A 24,636-nucleotide genomic window follows, 5' to 3' on the forward strand; every position below is an offset into this window, starting at 1 on the left:
CTCTGTCAAGATTATGCCAAAACAATGTGTGAAGAGCCAAGTGATGTATTGTAGCAGAGTAAACGAAACGAGTGCTTCACTGAATCATGTTTCTAGTCCCTACACCGAAGGCCCAGACTGCCTCAGATGTTATTACAACTGCCGTGGCCTGTGAAGTTCAAGGCAAAATATAGATTGAGCTGAAAAAGGGAGGTGGAGATATAAAGGGAGGGAAGCCACAGCCAGCAGAGAAATCCAATTAATGGCAGAAACGCTCAGGTTACTGAGATGTAGTTATTAGGCAGGATTAAGTGAAGTCAGTGGGTACACAGTAAAAGCTGCTTTCATAATCACCTAAAACCTCGAGAGATGAAAATTAGAAGTGTACAGTAATTTATTGCCATGGCTCTCACTTTATTTTTCCTCCTATTACTTCTCCTGCTGTATCCATTATCTTTAGTGAAGAACCAGCATATAAAAACATTACAGTCGATAGGAAAGCTGGAGGCCAGGCTGTAGAGACCTGGCTTCCTTCCACCCTGAAAAGATTCAGGGCTTCTGCCTCCTACGCATGAACAGCCTTGTTCAGACCAGTACAACCATCTCCTCCAAGTGTCCATCTCGTACTGCAGCCATCGTGTCTCATTGCACACACCAAGACAAAATTCACTGAAAAAGTGTGGCCCAAGGACATCCTTGTGAGCACCAGTGATGCCCAAACCCTATCCAGCTCCCCAGGGCCTGGGTTGGCACTGTGAGCTCTTCCGTATGGAAGCAGCAAACGTACAGTTTCTATTTTGAGATTATTATTATTGTTATTATTATTTTTTGCAACCAGTCTGCAAGTGTTCCCAGCCAAAAGTAAAAGAACAAAGTAAAAAAAAGAAACAACAGCAGGATTGGAGATTGGGTTATGATCCCTGTTGGCTGGAGATTGCAACCCAAAAAACATCTGACTCTCCCAAGCATGTTAATTTGTCACTTTTCTTTCCAAAACATCACCGTCTCAAACTGACAAGACTCTCAAGTCAACATGAGGTTTTCCATATGTCATCAAATAGAAGAAGGATGTGTTACCACAAACCATTTTCTTAACCTGCTTTCTGGAGGAAACAAGGTTTATTGGCTTGTTGTCCCTGACCATTTGTTTTGCCTGACAGTTCCTCCGCCCACATAACTTCAGAATCAATTTCATCCAAATCGGGCAAAGCGCTAGGAGTGACGACTCACATGGAGCGGTTGGCTGGGCAGACCAAACAGAGGTCTCCACCACGGTTAAGGCAGGCAGACCTCAGCCTTTTTCCTAAAAGAGAGATGCTATCAGTGCCTCTGAGCATTGGAACCCTGCTATTGTAGTTGCAAAGCCTCTGGGCAGTCTGTCAGGAGGGGAACATTTCCTTTTCACCATGGCATGAACTACCCCAAGTAATTGCTGGCCTCCCTGTGCCCCTGGTGACAAGAAGGCTGTGCCCATGATCAGGAGAGGAGCTGGAAGACAGATGCCCTATGGCAATGCTCTCCCCTTGCTGGCATCTTCAGGGAACAGGTAACCAAAGGCAGGACTGACCCACCTAGTCACCCTGTGCGCTTCCAAGCCAAAAATCAGCTGTGCCAGACCATGGGGTAGCCAGGGAGTGTGTGCTTCTGGATGCATGGACAGCCCCTGCGTGCACAGCCAAGAGCAGCATGTAGCCCTGTGCTTGCACCAGGTCGTGTTACAAGATCTGTTCGGCCACATGTACTCAGGGGAGGATCAAGGCTTGGCATGCTAAGCGAAACTTTTGGAAGAAGCTGATTCTTTTTGTTTTCCCAACCGTTTCTTGGAAGCAGTTCCCCCCACTGATACACGAGGTACAGCCCAGCCTGTGGTTTTATCAGGATGCTCTTCCAAACCAGCAGTGCAGAGAACAGGGCAGACAGGGAAAGACAAATGCACAGGGATGCAAAGGGTAAGAACAGTGAAATCACATACCTTCAGGGATGCACTGTCCAAGAACAAACTTATAACCCTTACAGCATTTTTTCCTGAAAAACAATAAAATAAATAAATGAATAAATAAATGTGTTCTCTAAAGGCTGGTGCTGCCTTTAAAAACAGTCAAGGATAGACTACTGTTATAGATGAGATGAACGAAACCAGCTCAGGATCCCAAGCTTTGCAGTTGGAGGTGTCTCAGCATTAAAGAACATAACATGGGAAGCCACCACTCAATTAATGAGCCATCTGATAGCTCTGCAGCTCTGCTCAGGGAACCAGACAGAGGACCACAGACATTTGAAAACCCTGTTTTCATGTGTTGAAAGGGTGCAGCATACCTTGGCCCTGTCTTCATACACAAGCCAGATCATAATTTTCATGATATGCTGAAGGGTGTTTTCAAACATCCGTCATTGCAATGTAAACTTGCAGAAAGGGGTAAGCCTCAGCTAGGAGTTCACACAAGATAAATGTTATCAGTCATTTCTCATTTTTAATAAACCTGGAAGGTGATAAGTGAAATATATTGGGTATTTCATTTGGAGTGAAAGAGGGTATCTTGTACAGGTGAGATATAAGTGAATATTCAAAAACCGTAGTGAAGATTCAACAGGACCAGACTTTTTTTATGTGCCTGTGTTATGAACAAAGTTGAAGTGCTGAGAAATTAATTCACTTCTTACACACTGGCCTGTAATGACCTGTAGGTATTCAGACATACCAGCCTGTTTGCTTTCTAGGCAGCAAACTGCAGCAAGGCTGCAGTGTCCCCTATCACCCTGAGAGCTAACCACTGCAGGGGCTCAAGTTGACGTGAGTTTTGGAGGAAAAAAAAACAAACGCATTTTTTACAAATTCACAGTTTTGTGTGATTTGTGCTGAAATATCTGCAATACTGAGAAACCACCCATTCAGTCTTATCTTTTAACTCAATAACTGACGTAGAAGAGTGCTAAAGCCATGGCAGTCAATGACACAACACTCCCCGCGACAATCTGCAGCCATCACAAATCATCATTATGCTGAACATAAATCAACTGTCAGTTGCAACTGACCACTTAAAACAAACAATGCATTACTCCAAACTATGTAAAAACAAACTTTGGCTCCATATTTTATCCACTTCCAAAGATTAGCTGGAATATAAATTATGCCTAATGAAGGTTGAACATCTGAAGAGGAAGCCTCGCTTTGTTATGCAAACAGTGGTCCCTCATTAGACTTTTCTCCAAACACTGCTGTGAAGTTTTATCTGCAAGACAAACAAATGCAGGAGGAATGGGTTCAAAGGTGCATCGGGGAGGCTGTTCATACACTGCAAGCCACGCCGAAGGCTTTCCAAGTGCACATTCATCTCCTCCTGTCTGCAGAAGAGGGGAGGCTGATAACGGCTTGCTCGTAGCTGCTTTCTGGGGCAGACACAGCCCAGCCTGGGAGGAGAGATGGGAGAGGAGAGGAGGGCATCCCCACCACGAGATGCTGGGCTGTGGGGCTGTGCTAGCCAGAACCATCCAAAGGAGAGGGGAACAGCAGCTTTCACCATTTCTTTCCTTCTTCCACCCGATTTCCAGTTTCTTTCCTTCTCCCTGGGAATTCCCATACAATTTAAAGGCTTAGCCCCCTTGAAAATCCCTGAAGCAGCTTGGGCAGCACAGGCAAAGCTCAGAGCACACAGCCTGCTCCTGGGGAAGGGCTCACCCTTAGGTGCCTTACAGAGCCACCCCTCTCCTCTTGAATCACCCAGCTTTTGGGTTGGTTTTCTTGTGGCTAAATTAAGGTTCTACATCCTTCTGCTTTATTTTGGTAGCCAGACACCTTGCCACATGCAAACCTCCCTGCTACACCTTGTCTGACTACAACACACACTGAAAGAGCGGGCACATGGCTCCTTGTACCCCGTGGCAGGAGGGAAGTCCCCACGCAATCAGTCCCCAGGCACCTGAGGGATGGCAGGTGATTTGGGGAAAGCAGCAGAGCCCAGGAGCCTGCCACACACTGAGCTATGGCCATGAAATATTGCCGTGGCTCCCCGAAGTGCAGACTTAAACAGGGGCTCACTCTAGGCAAGCCAATGAAAAATCGTGCTGTCCTAGCAGATGTCCAAACACTTTCCGAAATCAGTGGCATCTTGTGGGCATGAGTTACACAGGGAATGAGATGTCCTTGAAAAATTATTTCCTTGTCTTGAGCCTCCCTTTCAATTTTGTTCGATTTTTCCATGATTAACTGGAAAGGAGATTTAGAAGTATTTTCTCCAACTACCTGAAGATTTCTCCAAGTGATGAAAGCCTTAAATCACACTAAAAGAAGTGGTACAGAAGACAGACGCCCTGCCCTCAGACTCACACTCCAGGAACCAATTCCCTGTGAGACTTGGTTCCCACCTCAGGGTTGTGGATCTCTTTTAGTGTGGTCCACACTCAGCAGCAAGCTTCAGCCATCAGCATGATTTTTCCAGGGGAACTGTTACTTTGGGGTTAATGCACAGGAAATACAATATGCCAATACTGGTTTCCCCGAACATTACATTGCAACCCTGGGACTCTTGCATGCTTTCCACATTCCTGAGGAGAAATCTGTCAAAATGATGGACACACGAGCTGATCATTAGCAAAGGCATTTTAATAGCAATACTCATTTTCAGACATCCAGCTGCAGGTTGACATGTCTAATCAACGTTGCACAGCAGCGATCTCGTTATATATAATGAGAGGAAGGGGGAGAGGGGGTCCCTACTGATAATTTTAGCTACTGAATAACTTTCAGCTCAACAGTTGCTGCACAGCCGTACGTGTGAGCATGCAGCAAACACCAACAAATAGGCAGCTGGGCAAGAAGCTCAGCCTCTAAAATCTGGATCCGCGGGGAAATTAAGTCAATTCATTAACGTTGGGTCTGGTTTCCAAAAGAAGAAGCTTTTGGCAGATGTATCTGTTACAGCTTTTAAGAGGGTGCTTCAGCTGCTAGAAAGAGGAGAGCAGCCCAGCAACTTTTGATTTAGGGTCAAGCATGTGATACCAATAAACAACCCCATGGCAGGCTTTTGTGGGCTGTTGCCTTGCAGGCTGGGAGGGGAGCTGACCTTTCTGCATGTCCCCCCTCCCTGTGCCCAGCACACAGCGATGCTCCAGCACGGCCCCCCCAGCCCCGGGTAGCTGCTCGATAGCATCGCCCCAGACAGGCAGGACGAAAGGCAAGATGCAAAGAATGTGGCTTCATTAAGCCACAACTTTATTAAGTTAGCTTATCTGGGAGCTATCAGCAGCGCGGGCCGGGACTCCTTCCCATAATTGTTCCCACCTGGTGCACGGCTGCCGCCACCCCCAGCCCAGCTCCGGGTCTGAGCCAGGACACCGGTGGCTCTGAGCTGGGAAAGCTCGGCTGTGGGAGACAGACAGGGGGGGTCTCTGGGTCCTGCAACAGCTGGAGTGCCTTGGAAATGCAAATAATAGCAGGGTAGTGAATTAAAGTGAGAATTAACCTGTATCTGCCAGCACTAATGTGGCAGCGACCTGGCAGGAGACGAACGGAGCAAATTTTGTTAATTTCAGCAGAAAGGACAACTCCTGAACTTTACCACAATGAGCATGTTGTAAAAGATACATGATGGCCATGTAATGACTGAAAAAATGGGAAGGGGAGACGTGAAGGGAAGGGCAGGGAAGAGAAAACCCAATGCTTTATACTGGCTTCAGATGAACATAATAAGTCAAGGAGTCTCTTGCTACAGATGTCAAAAGCAGAAACAGGAGAGTCCGCTCTAGGAAATATTTGTCTCCTAGGAGCAAAGCAGACACAGAAATCCCTATGCTGAGACAGAAAGTGAATTACTACAATAAAATATTATCCTTGCTTTTTCCTTACGACATGGAGCCTTTGGGGCAGCTCCACCCAGACAAAAGCAATTCGGGCAGAGGCACAGTGAGATGTCTTCCCTGGAAGATGCAGCAGCTCAGTAGGTGGTCAGGCAGGTCAAATCCATTCTGTCTGACATGATATTTCTGACCTACCCATGTCAGAAGAGTCGCAGCTTAGGGGCCGTAAGAGCTGCTTAACTCGTATGAGAAAATAATAATACAGTCAAGCTGTCATTGCAAAAAACCTCTCCTATCTTCATCTCATATTGCAGAACTGTGTCAAAAACGCAAACGAAAAGAGAAAAAGTGTGCACCACAAGAAGCAAGTGCCAGGAGAGGGTTTGATATTTCATTAGAAAAGTGAATCCAGAAAATATTCAGCATCCAACTGTCAGAGCCCTGAGAACATCATTCATTGTCTGACAATATTTCCATTTAGTGCTGGCAGTTACAAAGACAGGACAACTCATGAAAAGCCAACACTTCTCCTGACAAACATATTTAATTAAAAATCCAATTTCCTATTGGGAAAAGCTAGAAAAAAATAACAAGACTTTTACGGACACAAGGTTATAACGTGAACTCAGAAGAACTGGGGCCATATCTTGAAGTCCTGAGTCAGCAAAGGCTGTGGCTCGGCCGCGTTTAATTGCACAACGGCAGACTTTGTCGGAGTGGCTCCTTGTTGTGTCTGCATGGTGTTCCTCTTTGATCATCCTGACTTTCAGAAATACACAGTGCAGCCAAAATGCAAATAGAAAATACAGCAATTAACCTCCAAAAATAGTAAGCTATGCAAGCAAGCCAAGAAGGTACCTTAAAAAAAATCTTTATTTTTTTCTTTCTTTTCTTTTTTTACTTTTTTTTTTTTTTATATTCTATGTGAAATTCATATGCAGGCCAGGTCTGTCTGCCAAAACGCGCACAGACAAAGTCCATCTGCAGTGCAGTTGCATTTAGGCAGCAGTAGCTCAGTAGTTACATGCAGTTTTGTCGTAATTTACACACAGAGAGCAGATTTATTGCAAGATGGTGTAAAACTGAAGCAACACGCTTTATTTTTGTTTGCCTTTCCGTGGGATGCATACCGAAATCTTGAGTAAGTGAGGATGGCCTCGCTGCAGACGCTCGCTCAGCATACACTTTGCCATGATTTCCAGACTTAGTCCCGTTTCACGGTTTTGTAAAGAGATGATTTATGTTCACCCTGGGTGTGACACAAGGGTCAAGGCCAGCTCTAGCCCTTCCAGTCACCGTCCCAGCTGTGAGTGAGTAACACAGGGTACAGTGCAAGTTTTGCATTGCCTACGAGGTGCAGCTGCACCTAGGACCACAGTAGGTGTATGTGCACTGCTTTAGTTCTCTTAACCAACTGAATAAAGCAGGATCTGACCCAACAGCCAGAGATCCACCTGCACCAGCAATGCTGGAGCTCAGAGCTCTGACAGCAAATCACTGCAGCCACTTGTTTTTTCTAAAGGTCAGATTTTCAGTAACTGCCTGAGTCTAAGTCACGTTTCTCATCAGCTTCCTCGGTCAAATAACTTTACTCACATACTACTGGTTTATTTTTCTTAAAAAGGAAAAGAAAAAAAAAACGAAAGAAGGAAAGAAAGAAAAAAACAACCCCACCGTCTTGCTATCTAGCTTTTTTTTTTTCTTTTTTTTTTTTTCTTTTTTTTTTTTCCCCTCAGCTCTGGTTATTAAGACAGATACCAGAAATGAAGTCCTATTCCAGTTACTGCTTTTGGGAAGTCTTTGATAAGATTCATAATTCCTGAGCTCCTCTGCTGTGAGCAGGAGCCAGGGACCAGATCCTCCTCTGGCAAACACTGAATTGCTCTGGAGAACCGTGCCAGGTCTTGCCCAGGGAGGCTCTGGCCGATGCTCTTGGATGCTCTCAGACATGCTCTTTGCCTACTCCTTGTTGTAATGTGTTGCTAACAGACTCCTCTCCCAGCTGCTCCAGGTCCTGTTTCATCTCATCTTTTTGATGGTCACGGGAAGTTTTATGGTGATAGGGTGATTTGCAGCCCCTGCAGAGCATGCTGTGTGTGAACGCATGGAGCACGTTCCTCTGTCAAGAAAAAGAAAAGCCCTGAAGAGGTGAAAGAAACCCTGCACAACTGGGGGTGGGATCAGTGGAGCTTGAAGAGCCTGCATGAAACCTGAGACTGCACAAAAAGCAAAACATCACAGCTTTGGGGAGTTTAACCACCAAAAAGGTCCATCCTATGTCCTTGTGGCAGCCCCTGGGCCTCCATCACCCCATCATGGAGCATCATGCTGGGGTTGGTGTTTTTGCTAAGTAAATTTGGTGCCAGGAGGTGTCCAAACAAGGTCTGGGCTGGCAGACCACTTCTCTAAACACATCCCCATGGTGTCAGCAGATCAGCAGTCCCCAGAGATCACCACATTTGGGCTATTTTAGGACTTTGGGGATCCAGGAGAAAGGGTGAGAAAGGATCCAGGAGAAAGGGTGCAAAAACTCTGCAGGCAGCCCCACAAGAAGAACATTGCTCATGAGCTTCTGCTCACCACAGAGGGACGGAGCAACATAAACCAAGCATTTGGGGCTCTTCTGGGCAGAATACAGACTTGCAGAGATGTTTCCTGCAATCCTTCCTTCCAATGCATAATGAAAGAAAAAGGTTGTATTGGGGATTCCACTTCAAACCACAGGACCAAGGCTTCAAATTTTGGTGGAAGCCGTAATGCTGTGCCCTGGGCCATGGACTGACATCGTCGAGTGTTGTTCAACCAGCACCTCGGTGCCACAAACCCCTGACCTAAGCACTGAACAACACACAGCATGGACCAGCCAGCACCGCTGACAACCAACAATTACCCTACAGCTGCTGAAAAAGCCACTTGGTGGATATTTTAAATGCATGTGGACATCATCCTCAAAATCACGTAGTGATTTTTTCTCTTCTGTCTTGGATTTTTCTTTCTCTATTTTTTTTTTGTTCCCTAATGCAAGGGAATGTTCATATGGTTTATCGCTACGCAGCATGTCAAAAATAGCAGAATGATTAAATAAAAGACTTTTGACGTTTCTCATCTGCTTAGACTCAGCTTTATATACATGCTGTCATCTTTGTCTTGCTTCTCCTTTTCTTAAAAATTTCTTCTATTTTCTGGCATTCCACCAAGAAAATGATTTTGTTTGGTTTCTCAGGTGAAGCTGGCATAGATTTTACAGAACCAAATTAATGTTTGACAGGTGTGCAATTTGATGGGAAGAAAAAAAAATAATTTTATTAAAAGATGACACAGTTTGCATTTGCTGCATAATCTAATGATCTGGACAAGTACAATGTACATCATCATTAATATGTTTGAATTTATAAAAACACATAGTTTTCTACACCTTGATTAAAATGATTTAAAATTGGGTCTGTGTTTTACAATAACTCATTGCCTTGAGATATAAAGCTTTTTTTTTTTTTTTTTATCACTTCTGACTTTCAACCAGAGGACTGTTGGCCAAATTTCCTTCCAGGTCAATAAATAGCATGCCCCACTGACGGCACACGCTCAGTGATGGATCTGCACAAAGGTGAGCCAGAGTACAGGATGCATCGCAGCACATCTGTCCTGCCCCTCAGATTTTTAAACTTCCATGGCTCTTCATTCTGTAGCTCCAATTCTTTGACCAAATATCCACATGAGATAGACAGAGAGAGATAATTTCCTTCAGAAAGGAAGGCAGAGCCAGTGCCGTGCTGCAGGAGCTGTGCTAGCTGGCTGCTGGGCTCTTGCTCTGTCACTGGAGTCAAACAGCAATAAATTGCTGGCAGGCGCTCAGCCTGGCTGAGTGCAGTCCAACCCAGCCTCGTTTATATAGCATCTTTCATCAACGGGATCATGAAAACGCTGCATAAGCAATGCCTAATAAACTCCTTTTGATAAACAATGGAAGGCAAGCGCCTTCTACACACGCACACACAGAAAAGCTCATCGTAGAAACTATGCAAGGAGGAAGATTTCTAAAGCTAGGTCTCCGAACAGGACATAAACCCCAACCAACCTCTGGAGACAAGCTAGTAACCAGGTCTATGTTCTCTCAGGGGTGAGCTGCTGCTGAAGGGCCTCATCCTGATTCTGCAGAAATCCCTGGCAGCTTTGCCACAAACACGAACCAGGTGGGGAATGGGCTCATAGATTCAGGGTGATGCTTAGGCATGTGCTCAACTCTGAGGGTGGGCTATAACATCACTTTTATGAAGAACATTTGTAGACAATCTCTTGTGGCATAAACTTAATCAATTCTGGATGACATTTGTCACTGCAAGCCTCTTTCTGATTTTGGTGGGTCCGGGATTTGACTGAAGTCTGCTCTCCCTGTAGACACACCATCCGCCTGTACCCACAGACAAATACAGATATAACCCAGGCTTTTCATGTGAAGCATCAAAAATATGTATCTTAGAAAGAGTAATTTGATTTCAGTCATACAAAGAAAATATGTGATTGTTTCTGAAATCCAACTCTGTAAAGAAAATGAGCAAATAATTCCATCTTGGGATTCAAAGACTCTGGAACTGGTAAAAGCCAGACACAAAGCTATCAGCTTTTAGGAAAGTCAGATACCATGGAAAATGATTTAAGACACAGTTCCGAGAACATCGCTCCCTACACTGGCTGCCCACAACATTGAGAAGATGCCAACACAGTGTGGGTGTGAAGATGATGGCCAGGTTTGGATGCTCTGCCTTGCTGGTGTGGAAACCTCATACAGAAATGACAGCTCTCATCACGCAGGAGTGGGCTCATCCCAGATCACGGGGAAAAAGAAAGAAATGAAGAGTCACCTCAGCAAGACGGATGTCTTGTATTTGCCATCTCCAGCCCAGACAGAGCCATTTGAACAAGACGGCATTGCACAAGCCTGTTCCTGACTTGCACTATTTGCTTCGTCATAGTGCAGAGGAGAACCAAACCCAACATTTCACCCAACACTCGGTTGTCGTTCCCTCTCATCCTCCTGGTGATGAAAGCAAAACTGAACAAACAGCACATCACCACAGGGCATGGTGCTCTGAAACCACCCGCTGATTCTTTTAGCACCGCAGATGGGTAAAAAACAGGAACAGATAAAAGCACAACTGGGAGGTAACAACCCCTCCGCGTACTCCCCAACAGGAGTATTGTATCCAGCAGGGAAAGGCATGGCGTTGCAGAGGCTCTGAGGTGGGATGCCACCCCTCTGGTCCCCAGGCATCACTTGTTCTGGTCCAAAACCTCATGGGCAAATTTTCTCCAGTCTGATTTCTGAGATGTGTCCAAGCCTGTATCACCATCACACTGCATTGGGAGCTTTTCCTCTGATAACCTCAGTGCCTGAAAGTTAAGGGGCAATAAAGTTCCACTTCTCTGCTTTCATCAAAGCCAAAAAGCTGACGAATCAAATGGCTGCAATCCAAAAGCCTGTCTCCCATCCTCAACAATAAACACTTTTAAAAGGAAATCATGGTAATTAGCCACCACCTTGCTATTTCCATGCAAGAAAAAGGTTGCAAGGCATTTCCTGAACATTCTCTATCCCATCTACAGATGAAGGGTATTAAATGGCTCCTGTCTTTAAAGGATGTGCTTTATAAGAGTGCAAAAAGCATAGCCATCTAATTTTATGTATTATGAATCACACAAGAGTGCTTAACAGCCACTTATACTAAAGGATTTTTATCCTTCCAGTTCTGGCTTGGAGTCACAGGGCACGACCCTGCTTCAGTACAGCCATGGGGATTTTTCAAGTCAAGGCTTCAGCCATCCTATAAGCAGCAGATAGAGATCATAGGAAAACAAACAAACAAACCAACCAAATCAAAACCAACCAACAAACAAACAAAACCCAAACAAAACAATACATAATTTTGGAATAACAGATTTACAGCATCATTTTGGTTGCAAGGGCCCTTTGGAAATCCAAGTGTATCTGACAGCACAGTCAGCAACTCAGAGACTCATCCAGGTGAGCTCTGAATGTCTTTGTGCATGGAGATTGTCCCACTTCTCTGGGACTCTCTTCCAGTGCTTCACCACTCCCTGTGTATTTTTCCCTTTTATATTGACTTAAAATGTCCCTGGCTGCACCCTCAGTGCTTGTATCATGTCCTTTAGCTGTGCACCTCTGATAAAGGTCTGGCTTTGTCTTCTCTTCATTGGCTCTTCAATAGGCAGCTGGACATGCCAATTAAATTCACCCCAGAGCTCCCTTTTCTCCACATGGAGCCTCTGCAGCTCACAGGGGCTCCTCTCCAGCACAATCTGCTCCAGCCCCTGAGCATCTGAGCTCTGTTTGCTGGTAAGCGTGCAAAATTGTTGGCTACCAAACCTAAAAGTACCACTGGCAGATATTTATTATATCTGCTAATAAACATATATATTTAAAACAGATCAAGGAATTGGAAAACAAATGGAGGGAAGGAAGGAAAGAAGGAAGGAAAGAAGGAAGGAAGGAAGGAAGGAAGGAAGGAAGCAAGCCAGCAAGCCAGCAAGCCAGCAAGCCAGCAAGCAAGGAAGGGATTCACTAAATCACAATGCAATTGCAGCTTTGGTCTCCTCTCACTGTTTTCTTACCCCTTTCCCTCCATTTTCACAATAAAAATTTAAAAGGAGAAAAACTGAAAAAAGAGCAGTAAATCTTGAATGAAATACAAAGCTATTTGTCATGACAATATTTTTAAACAAAAGAGCTGGCCAACTCTGATCGCTATCTACGCAATAAGACCAAGTCAAAATTGTGCTTCTAATATATTTTCAACATCAATAGCAACAATGGAATTAACTTCTTAGTGTAAGCCTTTGGAAATCTCTACAAAGACACTAAAAAAGATATTATTTCAAGAGTGTTTTACTGATCCAGATGTTTCTCTCCTTTTCCCCTCTCTTTTATTGTTCCCAGAGAAGACCTTGTAAAAGCTGAAACTGCTTATTAAGTATACAGACTTAATGAATTGGACAAGGAAAGAAATAATTCTTAACATAACATGTTCACAAGCCAGATCCATGTCTATTGTCCACAGATACGATAGCAAAATACTCTATGTATACAGAGCAGTCTCCGTTAGGACAGAATCCATCTCCATGAACCGCTTCCAGCACACAGAAAAGATTTGTTTCTAAAAGGATACAGCATGAAAGTTTGCTGAATTATGCAGTGATGCTGCACCACGGCCCCAGCGCCAAGAATTATTTTTAGAGGCACACATCTGCAGGTTATTTTTTGCAGGGGAGCGTGGATGGAGTAAATCCTGAAACAATTTGCTAAGCAGACAAGCATTACTGGAGCGAGCTGTTATTTATATGGTGTCACGAGAACGCTTGGTATCTGCTGCGGCTGCCGCTGGGACGCGGTGCTCGGGTCGACGCTCGTCTCCCCGCCTGGAGAGCTCAGATCCTGCAGGCCGCGGATGATGGAAAGTTCGCAAAGCAGCATTTTTGATGTGGCAGTTTGGTTAGCTCCTCCATTAGAAATGGCAGGCTTAGGAATGCAAGCTGGCACTTCTTCCTGCCAGCAAAGGGGCTGCAGGGTCCAAAGCACGGAGAGCACCAGACCTGCTGTGCCCTCCAGGCGACAGCGCATCCTGCTCTTCTTTAATTCGTGGGCAAGTGGGTGGCACGAGGCCATTTTTAAAAATAAATGCAAAGTTTTCAGAAACTTGTTCAGAGCAAGCCAGACGGAGCCTGAGCGTGGTGTCAATTGCTCATCAGCCACATACTAATTGTACAAGCAACTGCGCCGTGTCTTAACCAAGCAAACCACAGCCCAAGCCCAGTGGAGAGCCCACTTGCCTAATTTAACTGCATTGACACCAGCTGCTGCTTCTCCCCTTGCATTCCCCATCCTGACACTGGAAGATGATTTTACCCCTGAGTAACCTACTGATGTTGAACCCAAGGTTTTTATGATGAAACACTGCCAAATCCATTTGCACTCTGGTGCCTGAGGGTGCAGCCACCCACTCTGCCTGCTTGCTGTTTGCATGCTCAGCTGGTTGCAAAAATGCAGCCAAGTTGAAACCATGCTCTAGTCGCAGCCTTCCCTCTGATCCACTGCCCCCAAACTGGGGATGGGCTCTGCTTCCATGTGTGATGCCTGGATGGCCTGAGATGGGACCAAGAGGCACTTTGTTCAAAACACGCAGAGCAAATGGGTGAAATGAACCCAAGGGAGAGGGGAGCTGCAGGGGGCAGCCCTTGCTGCTGGAATGGGGACCTGAAGGTGAAAAAAAACTACCTCTGGGACACAAAGTGGGGCGGTCACAAACCGAAACCTGGCCTTTCTTCAGCCATCCAGTGAAAATGTCTTCTGCTGGTGGGGGTCACTTCTGATGAAAGCATGGGGGGGTCTCAAGTGTGCTGACTGCTGGGAAGAAGCTTGCATAACTTCTCACACTTGATGCTGGAAAACAACAAGCAACCCCATCCCACCCATCTTTAAAAGCATCAAATCCATTGCTCATCTAAAACAGACCTTCCCCGTGAAAGGAAAATTGCACAGTCAGGCTCTGTGATGTTGGCAAGCTTGTACAGCCTGAGAAGAAAGAAGAAGCTTTAGCTGGGTTAGCCCCTTAGTCAGTAAAAACAAGGCACAAGAACTTGGCCCAGAGTACAACTGGTACCAAAGGAATGTGCTTTACCTGGAAAATATATTTTTCTACTGCTTGATAGGCTTTAGTCTCACTTCAGCTATTAAGAAATAAATATTTACGTGTAAAGAAATAGAGCTTGTTTTTCTCCTACAATTTGTATAATTGTAGTATTCTGTTGAGACCCTTGCAAGTGATGCTTCTAGCTGTTGTTTTGGTATTATTGGAGCAAAACCAAAAAACTTTCTGTTGTTGTTGTTGTCTTGCCATACTGTGTAATTAGACTTGTGCTAATTGGGTACACCATTGAAATATTGCCATGTTTTCAGATAATAATGCCTGGAGGCGCACGTCTAATTTGCACTAATCCTCTCTGTCTTAAACAAGTGCAAATCAGGGCTGAATCTGCTGGAGCTGATGGATTGATTCCAGTCCCAGGCAAAAAAGTGCTGAGATCACTGGAGTGACTCTGGCGTTTGAAGCATCCATACAGGCTCAGAATCTGGACTAAAAAGGAAAACAAAATATAAATAAATAAATTTTTAAAAATGTGCAACCAGAGCAAGATCAGGATGAGAGTTACTGCCCAATTTAACCCTTCATTGCGCGTTAAACTCCATACCAGCCCAGTTGTGGCACTCAATGGTTTCATCTATTGCAGGGTCTTTTAAGCTCACACACAAGTGGTTGCTTTCTTCTGGATATTGATTTTGGCTCTATCTGCCTTCTTACCTCTGCGAGCCATGATGAAGGTAAGCATCCTGCTGGATGTCAACTTTAAGACACGCTTGCTGCCAGCCCAGTGTGTCTGCTTGTGGGAGCCCAGCCCTCCCCATCACTCTCCCCTGGGCTTTCAACATGTTGGGACCAGGTCACTTTTTTTTGGCAGACTAAATGTAGCGCATGTGGACAAAACCCTTTTCTGAACATCTCAGGCTGCTGTTTCTAGATAGCACTCAGCGCCACACTTCTTGCTTGTCCACTACCAGGAGTGCAGCTGAGGCATTACACTGTGAAGGTCTCACCACTGTGATGCCTGCCAATAAACCTGACAAACTTGGGGTTACTAGCACAAAGGCTACAGGGCATCGCTAGTAGGTCGAGGGAGGTGATTGTCCCACTCTACTCTGCGCTGGTGCGGCCTCACCTCGAGTACTGTGTGCAGTTCTGGGCACCACAGTATAAAAAGGACATGAAACTGTTGGAGAGTGTCCAGAGGAGGGCTACGAAGATGGTGAAAGGCCTGGAGGGGAAGACGTACGAGGAACGGCTGAGGGCACTGGGCCTGTTCAGCCTGGAGAAGAGGAGGCTGAGGGGAGACCTCATCGCAGTCTACAACTTCCTCGTAAGGGGGTGTTGAGAGGCAGGAGACCTTTTCTCCATTAACACCAGCGACAGGACCCGCGGGAACGGGGTTAAGCTGAAGCAGGGGAAGTTTAGGCTGGACATCAGGAGGGGGTTCTTCACAGAGAGGGTGGTTGCACACTGGAACAGGCTCCCCAGGGAAGTGGTCACTGCACCGAGCCTGACTGAATTTAAGAAGAGATTGGACTGTGCACTTAGTCACATGGTCTGAACTTTTGGGTAGACCTGTGCGGTGTCAAGAGTTGGACTTGATGATCCTTAAGGGTCCCTTCCAACTCGGGATATTCTATGATTCTATGATTCTATGATTCTATGATCTCCACCCATGCCCCTCTCCTCAGGAGGTCCAAGCACCACTGTGTGCATGGATAGGTGAGCACACATCCAGCTTGCTACGCACGCTGTAGGTATGTCCTGATTTCTTGAGGAGCATCCCGGGCTGCCACACACCACAACATGTCTCATCTGCCTTGGCCACCTCAACTGCATTGTCAACAACCTATGGTCAACCATTGTATTAAAGACTTCTTTATCTGAGATTAATTATGGGGGAAGTATCAAATAGCTCATGCTCTTGAAATCTCTTTTCCAAATGAAACAAGTGACAGCACTAAGAGCTTTTTGCAGCACGGAAGCTATGGCTGTGGCCTTGGCAGAGTCCCCGCTCACAAGCAGTGGCAGATGCCACACTTATGGACTGCCAAGGACAATTCACAACCCTGGTGATAGACAAGTGTCATAATCTTCATCTAAAACAAGTAACTGGATAAAGTTTGGGTGATTTCTTTCCATTAATTCTTGGTCTTCTGACATGTTTCGTGCTGTGACCACCATTACTGAACTTCCAGACATTTTCAGTTTGATGCTTTACTTTAATAACTATAACGTAGACTGACTGCTAAGGAATTCTAGAAGATAAGGGAGTAGCAATGTACTTTTTTCTGTCTGGCTTGTCCTGACCACTGTGACCTTGGTGACAGTTGCTTTGGCGCTCCCTGAGTTAATCTTAGCTCTCCCTACAAAACACGTCTCCAAAAAGTGACACCCCAGGTGAACACATCAGCACTGAGTTTGTGCTACCCTTCAGAGATAATGTTAAATACAGATCTGAGGCTAAAACAGTATCAGCAAAGATGGTGTTAGCATTGCAAGACTCATATCCCTCTCCCTCTCAGAACATACAATTTGCATCAGTTGGTACTGCTGCTAAATTCCCACCGATTTATCTATCTCCATCTGATACCCGTGTGACATCTCTGATCCACTCCACAGTTCACACCAGTAAATAGACTTATGTGGCAGTAGCGTTTTATGAAGAGTAAGAGAAACTATTTGTTCTGTTTCCTACCCTGTTCACAAGTTGGTTTTTATTCCCAAAGCACTCAAAGGAAGACATTTTATTCCCAAAGCACTCAACATTTTTACAGCCTAAGATATCAATCTGATTCCGCAGAGTTGTTTGAAAGTGTTATATTATATCTGGCACGCTAATATATTTGGAATAAAGGTTTGGCTTGTGGTGTAAAGCAGACTCCCCCGGACACATACATGGAAGGCCTCATACTCCAAACTGAAATGAATATCACCGCATTCCTCAAGAAATTGCACCTCTTCGTTTGGGTTTTCCCCCCCTTTCTACCTAATGAAGTGCTTGTTCATCACTGTTACAACCTGATGGGCACAGTGTGTATTGCATTCTCACCATCTGCATCATTTACATTCCTAAACATGGAATCTCAGCCAGATGTCTGACTTATCTCCAAGGCTCTGACTCCAGGCATATGGTTTTTATTTAAATGAATCACAACACTAACAGAAATCCACTATCTATTCTCTATCACTGCAGATAGTAACTCTGAATAAATTTATCTTGGGCTTTTTATTGTTGCCCACACAGACACTTCTGTGGATGAATCTCCTGAATTGCACTAATAAAAATCCGATGAAAGGTAAGGTAGGATATTACAACACAGAATACTTCATCACAGATGAATTTTGCAGATTGCATTATGCACAGCAGAGAAACATGCAGCCCTCAGTTACTATTTTGTGATACACCAAAGCTAACTGAGTTCCAGGGATACAAAGCAACAGCAGGAGGTCACCCCAAGCCTACATTTCTATTCATTCTTTGAAGGATCCAGCAAAATCCACAGCGCTGGCGTTCAGCAACAATCACCATGTGCAGGGGGGTCCATCAACGTGAAACAACCCCTCTCTTTCCTGCTTACACATGGAGCTTGTGGCTTCTGCTGAGCACTCCCGTGGTGTTTTCTGGCACACAACCCTGTGGCTTCCCTTGAAATAAAACCTACACCTTCATTTAAAAATGTGTAGTATTACATACTTTTTTCTCTGACTGGGATTTCTGGACCTCCCCACTCTCCGAATTATTACTGGTAGTAGTAATAATATGTTTTTACTTCCATGATGTTAACCACTATAGCATGAGGTCTGCAAATAGAAGCTATGTTTAACATCATAACAGGATCAGGAGATGTCCAAGAAAACTGACAGTTCCTTACTTCGTTTTCCCAGACTTCTCACTTATATAAGTCCTTAGATTTACTACCAAATGAGCACAACTTTATAGCTTTCAGAGCAGAAAAATATTTTTACTAGACTGACAATGAAGCATCCCTGGCAAGGACCAGTATCCCAAGTCTTTATGCAGACCTTGGCCAAAACAACAACCCCCAGCCCCGATTCATTTTCAAACCTGAGCTAAGACAGGGGATGGAAGGGCAGATATGCATGGACTGGGATGGAGTCTCGCACATCAGCACATTGTGAGTGCAGTATAATCAATGCCATTGCATCCTTTGTTATACATACACATGATTTTCTGTGAAGAAGCTGAAATTCATCTTGAGTTCACCACACCATTGTGTGTGGCAGGGGGCTGGTTGTGCACAGGTACCTCTGTACTCTAAGGAGAGGGACAGACACTTCTGCCATGTGGGTTCAGTAGGGTTATCCTTTTTTTTTTTTTTTCAACTCTGTGTCACCACATCCATGCTGTGCACGAGGAGGAAAATCAAAGGACACGAAAGGGGGAGATCTGCACCACAATGACCCACAGAAAGCTGCATTCTTGCTCACGTTCTCCAGCCACAGCCTGCTGCCCTCCTCCTGCAATGGGGTGTGACGCAGTGGGGAAACACTGCCGAGGTCCCTCCTCAAGAGAGACAACCAGAGCATCCCCACGCACAACTGCATCACCTGAAGGAGGAAGGTCAGCCTCGGGGGAGCTCCTAGAGGGATGCTCTGTTTGCAGAGCTGCAGACAAGGGCAGCCACCCCCTCAGCTGGGTAGCTCCGAGAGACACTCCCTGTGGATTAAAATGTTTTGTAAACCAGGGTGATGTTGCAACGCCAAAACTTCACTGCTTTTGGACCACGCAGGAAACCTTTCCAGAAGTACAGCCAGAAAAAAAAAGAAGCAGACTACAATCATGTAATTAAAGGCTGAATCATAACAGAGAACCACAGAATTCCAATCACAATTACGCATGCATGCGTTAACACCAACTTTTCTTAATTTGCAAGTGCTGAACCTTTTGCACTTTTATAAGGTCACTTCTGTGTGCAGCAGTGCTTTATATTGATCACCATTACCACTGCACCAGATTCATTTCAGTGCTCCTTGAAGTTCTCGGGGATGATGTTTTCCCCCTGTCTTTCTTCCAGCTAATTCAAAGACACCTGAGCTAGTGTGGGGTGTTCTGGTGTGGGCATGGCAGCGGGACAACTGCCTGTGGCTCTGCCCAGGCACTGCTTGGCCTTGCTCTGTGTTGATGCATTCCCCATGTCCTATGGCTTTGAGGGTGGAACAGGGACAGCAGGACTTCTATTTCCCCATGGGATGTCACTAAAAGGCAGTTAAGTGGTGACCATGACCAGTTGTTGTCCAATGATGGTCTTGGAAGCAAAAGCTTCTGGGGACTGATATAAAGTGGCTAATGATTGTGCTTTAGAAGCAAGCTCAGTGGTTTTAGACCACTGTTTTTTTTACCTGTGCAATGCAAAGCTAGCAGGGAGTCCGACAGAAACCTCCTGCCCTGGGACAGGCTGTGGTCCTCTACAGAAGGATGGGCATGGGCTACCTGCCCCTCCACGAGCAACGAGGGCATTCAGGGAATAGCTGAGATCTTATAAAAATGATGAATGCATTTTCTACAGATAAAGCCCGGTAAGTTTTATGCTGCTACCTAGAAAAACACCCACTGCACAGTTTCTGAGGAGATTTAGCTGTTGCGTTTTGACAGCGATGGCAAAGAAGAGCAAAATGGTCAAGACAGCTCTTGTTAGAGCTGGGCAGTAAATTACATGCTCTGCTCCCTCCACAAAGAAATGTTTATCATCTGTTGCCAAAAACCACACAGCGCCCTGGTGTTTCCTCGGGCTTGCTTTCCATTTCTCCAGCCACCAAGGAGGCTGTTACCCTCAGGAAGTCTCATTTAGAATAAACAGTTCTTTATGTTCATTATCATAATTCCCAGGGAAAAGGCTGGAGGTAGCTAATTAGCAATTAAGCGTGACCGACCGAGCAGCCTGGGAGCACCAGGCTGGACCCAGCTGATCTGCGAGCGCATCTCCCAGCCGCAGTCAACCTCGTGACTCTTCCTCCGGCCTCAAGGGCAACCGGGCTTTGAGCTCGGGAATTTCTTTTTTCTTTTTTCTTTTTTTTTCTTTTTTTTTTGTGAAAAACACTTCGCTGTGTATGGGGGAATAACTAACAATAGTACTGTTTCAGGAAATGACTGATTATAATGAAAAAAAGAAAAAGAAAGAAAAGAACCTGAGTCAAAGCGTTTCAGTTCCTTGTAGAGAAGCAGTGTTTCTGAATCAGAAGTGACTGACTGCTTTTGGAAGGCACAAAAGAGACTCCAAACCCTCAAGCACAGGTGTTTTGGGGGAACTCTAAATTGCATTCCTTGATTTTATATATTTTTTTCCCAGTTCAGGCTCTAATCCCTGAAAAGTGACAGCGATGCCCACAGCATCCCCACCTGGAAAGAGCCAGGGATTCAGATGAAAACCACAATGTGGGATGCTGGGAATCCCACACCTGTTGGGTTTGGTCCATTATTCAGCCAGTGAGGGGAAAGCATCTCGCATAAGTGACAGAGAGGAGCAGGTCTGTTTTAGATCTGAGCACAATGAACAATTTTGCCAGCTAGGGAGTTACTCGTGGAGTAACTACATGGGAGATTTCCAGCAGCACAGAATTTTGGTTTAGTTTAATGACTTCACCCCAGATTTAGCTCAACTCCTAACAACAGGGGTTAATCTCCTCTCGTTAACATGGCTTGTTAAAAGCTCACAGCAACCCCCTACAGATCTAAAATCCACAAGTTGAGAACCTATTAACCCACTGAAAGCAATGGCAGGTTAACAAATATTATACTCTTGCTCTGGCCCTTCTGAGAGTGAAAGGCTGGGTTTTGTTCTGCTGGTTGCACTACCTAAAATAGCTGCTTGCTCAGATATAACTTGACTGCTGTTTTGTAACAATCACAGAGATGGTCTCACTTTTGTAATTTCTAAGATTTCAAAGTCCCACAAAGACAGTTTTCCAGTTCCCACTGGCCTGCAGGAAATGCTTGTAACCCATGAGTTTGAATCAAAACAGAGCATTTTTATCAAATCTTGTTCAAGTTATTTTTTCCATTACCGATTTCTCCCCAAATCATTATTTACTTATACATTCTTCGCTACTTGGAAACACAGGAGGAGAGAATAAATGCATCGGCCAGCAATGCACTGAGGATCATCTCTGGAAACGCTGATGGCTTCTCGCTCAGCAAGCACATTTCAATGTAGGCACATCTAATCCAGAGAGCAAAGCCGAGAGAATGGCACCATTTCACACGAAAACAGGCAGAAGTGGCCAAAACCCTTATATAACACAAAAGGATCAACAGAGCGGCTGAAAAACAAACCACTGTGGTGCTGGACTGCACTGCACGCATGGTGCTCCGGAGACTCGCCTGCCCTGGATTCGGCAGGGCATTCAGATGGCTGGGCTTTCTAAATAGATGAGGAAATGCATCCAGAGCTCCCTGTCCACAGAGCCTGGGAGAGCTAACGTGCATTGGACACGGAGGGAGAGCTCCGAATCTGCACTGAACAGTATGTTCTGGACGGTCCCGTCTGCTGCCCCCTGCATGGATTCATCCCTGCAGGCCAGCAGAGGGAAAGGAAAGCGAGGAGAGATGGTCTGGCATGAGGTCCCCAAAGAAAGGGTAGTGAGGGGCATAAAAACAAAGGCTACGTTGAATTTTGGTGTTGGATTGAAAGCAAGGGAGAACACGCAGGATGTGCTGAAAAGGCAGGTCTTGTTCTGCATGGAAATTTGGCATCTCCCTCCTGCATGGCCACACAGGGCTCCCGAGGCTCTGCCTGACTTTATTTTCCCTGGCAATCCCAAAGGACCTAGGAGCGGATGGCACCGTCTTGTAAAAGTGGGACAGCCCCCCTGGGGTGACAACACGGAGCTGCTCCCTCCCTGCCTCGTACTGATTCCCCCAACACCGAGCTGCTTGGAGCCAGTGGTCCCATAGCACAGAGGGGGGTGCCCAAAGAGCAGGGCAAAGCCTGGGCACCCCATCTTCATCCTCAGCTGAATGCCACCTGGTCAGCACCCAGCATCTGCCTGCTAACATTTCATCCAAGTTTATACTAAGTTTCAGCCCCTTAGAAATTGATATCAGCTGCATGCTGGTGGCCCACGGCTACAGGCTCTGCTTTGATTTACTTCCAAGCCATCGCTGCAGACGGGATTGTCGAGCATGAGCAGCTTGCTCTCAGCCTGCCCAGCTACCTGGGCTGGTGGGGAGGAAGATAAAGCAGCCCTCCAAGTGTTATGACAAGAAGCCTTTTAGCAAAAACGAAGCAGAGAGGCTCTGTTTACAAGAGCCGCTTGTAAATGGAAACCAAAACCTAAATTTGAAAGGAAAACCACATGGCCATAATCTCTCTCCCATGAAAGGAGTAATAATTCCGATGTCACCCTGCAAGCTAAATGGTCTCCCCTATCCAGAGGAGGATTACCACTGCATTCCTGGACCATACCTGACCCACAGAGCACACAGCAGCGCAGGGGGTGGAAAAGGCCTCCCCCCTCACCGCTGCACCTTTCCCTGGCACAGCCAAACCCAAGGTTATGGAACAGCTCGGTTTTCGTTTACAGAACAACCCAAACAATTTTTTTTTTTTTTTTTCTGGAATGAAACCTCGCTGTGAATGTTTCCAGCAGGGATGGATACCAGCCTGCTTCTGCTGTTCACTGCCAACAAGCACCATGCAAAGCAAGTGATGTGTTCCCTTCTTAATGCTTCAACTTCTAGGTTGCTGCAGCGTTTATCTTGCCACTGGGCATCCTACACAAGGACTGGCCTTTGGCTTGTGTTTCCTCCCCGGAGAGGAGGAAACAAATCCTCCCACCTCCAGGCACAGCACCTATGGAAGTTTAGGGGTGGCAAAAAGTGTCAGAATCAGCCAGGGGTGGCAATGCAGCAGCTGGCAAAAAGTACTGGTTATTGGCTTTGCTAGCACTTTGTAAAGTAAACAGGGAATAAGAGACAACATGAAAGGAGGGAGACTAAAGCCAAAGTCCTGGTTTGCAGGTCTCTCCCAGCAGCTCTCCCAGGGAGGGAGTAGCGTGTACCCACACAGCCCATGAAGTCACAGGCATAAAAAAAATGCAGAAGAAAACAGGCAAGTCTCTCCTTGAGAAAACTCAGTTGACAGAGGGAAACTCCGGCACGCAAGACATGCAACACGATGCCAGGGTTTTGCTCCTCCACAAAGCGGTTATGATCAAAGGGCTCTCTGCAAAGAAATCCCTCCAGCAGGGACCTCCCGCCCTCACCAGACGTGGAAAAGCAGGCACGTGCACGAAACCCTTGCCCTCAGACACAGCCATCCCCTCCCAACACCCACAGCCACCAGCCTCTCAGTGCTGGAAGGAGCAAAGCAGCACGGATCAGTGAGCACCGTGATGAAGACCGTGGGAGCAGTGCCTGCATTGCAAAGCACCCTCGCTGACAAGCATTTGTGTGGCAAATGCTCATGTGAAGGTGTCTGAAAAACTGCTGCACCCAGTGCTTCCCAACCCCAGAGCCCAGTGAGCTGAAATCCCACTGCTACTGATGGTTTTCCCAACTGATTTCCAGCTTTCGGTTTATACAATAAGCTGTAAATTCCAGGGAAAGTGTGAATGATTTTATTTTTTTTCTGAGTAAGATGCTTTTGCAGCATCACACTCAGAAATCCAAATCAAGGAAGAATCCATAAATCATCACTCGAAGGCAAATCATTCAAGCATCAGAGGAACTAACAGCTGGGCTGAAACCCTTTTCTAGTTGAGCAGTGGTTATCTTCCAATAAACCTCTGCTAATTTAATGTAGGTACACAGGGTAATTTTCCTCTGCCATAAATACAGCAGTCATTTTACAAGAGCTACAATTTTGCCAGCGTCTGTGGGTCACTGTGCTAGCCATCACGACAGGCTGTCTTGTTGCAAAAGGGAGTGGCTTTCTTAGCCAATTGTGCCATTATTTCCAAAAGTATGATTTAAATGACAGGATATAGATCTCCACGGGTCTCTCCCGAACACACAGATCCACGTAAGTATCAGCAGTGGAGAACCATTTAAAAACACAGCCAGACCCAAAAGACCAATGGGGCTGGATCGTGGGAGAACGCTGGCAAGAAGCACAGCTCCGCAACAGTGCAGCAGCCAAGGAAAACAGGGCTGTGCTGGGGCTGCCCTTCATCCAGATGGAAAAACACAGATAAAAATTGTTAACCCCGCAGGTAGCAGCCTTGCCATGACCACCACATTTCTAATTCC

At 45.7% G+C, this 24,636-nt stretch overlaps 1 protein-coding gene across 2 annotated transcripts in view; it reads right to left on the reverse strand.

Moving 5' to 3' along the window:
- The window catches only part of CCBE1 (collagen and calcium binding EGF domains 1), a 96,370-nt gene that overhangs the window by 22,447 nt on the left and 49,287 nt on the right, over positions 1–24,636 (reverse strand). For both annotated transcript variants that reach the window (XM_068666277.1, XM_068666278.1), the window contains exon 3: positions 1,952–2,004. In XM_068666277.1, coding sequence (XP_068522378.1) covers positions 1,952–2,004 — 53 coding nt within the window. The remainder of the gene's footprint in view (positions 1–1,951; positions 2,005–24,636) is intronic.

The sequence above is a fragment of the Anas acuta genome, chromosome Z (genome assembly GCF_963932015.1).
Source record: "Anas acuta chromosome Z, bAnaAcu1.1, whole genome shotgun sequence".
NCBI classification, from domain to species: domain Eukaryota; kingdom Metazoa; phylum Chordata; class Aves; order Anseriformes; family Anatidae; genus Anas; species Anas acuta.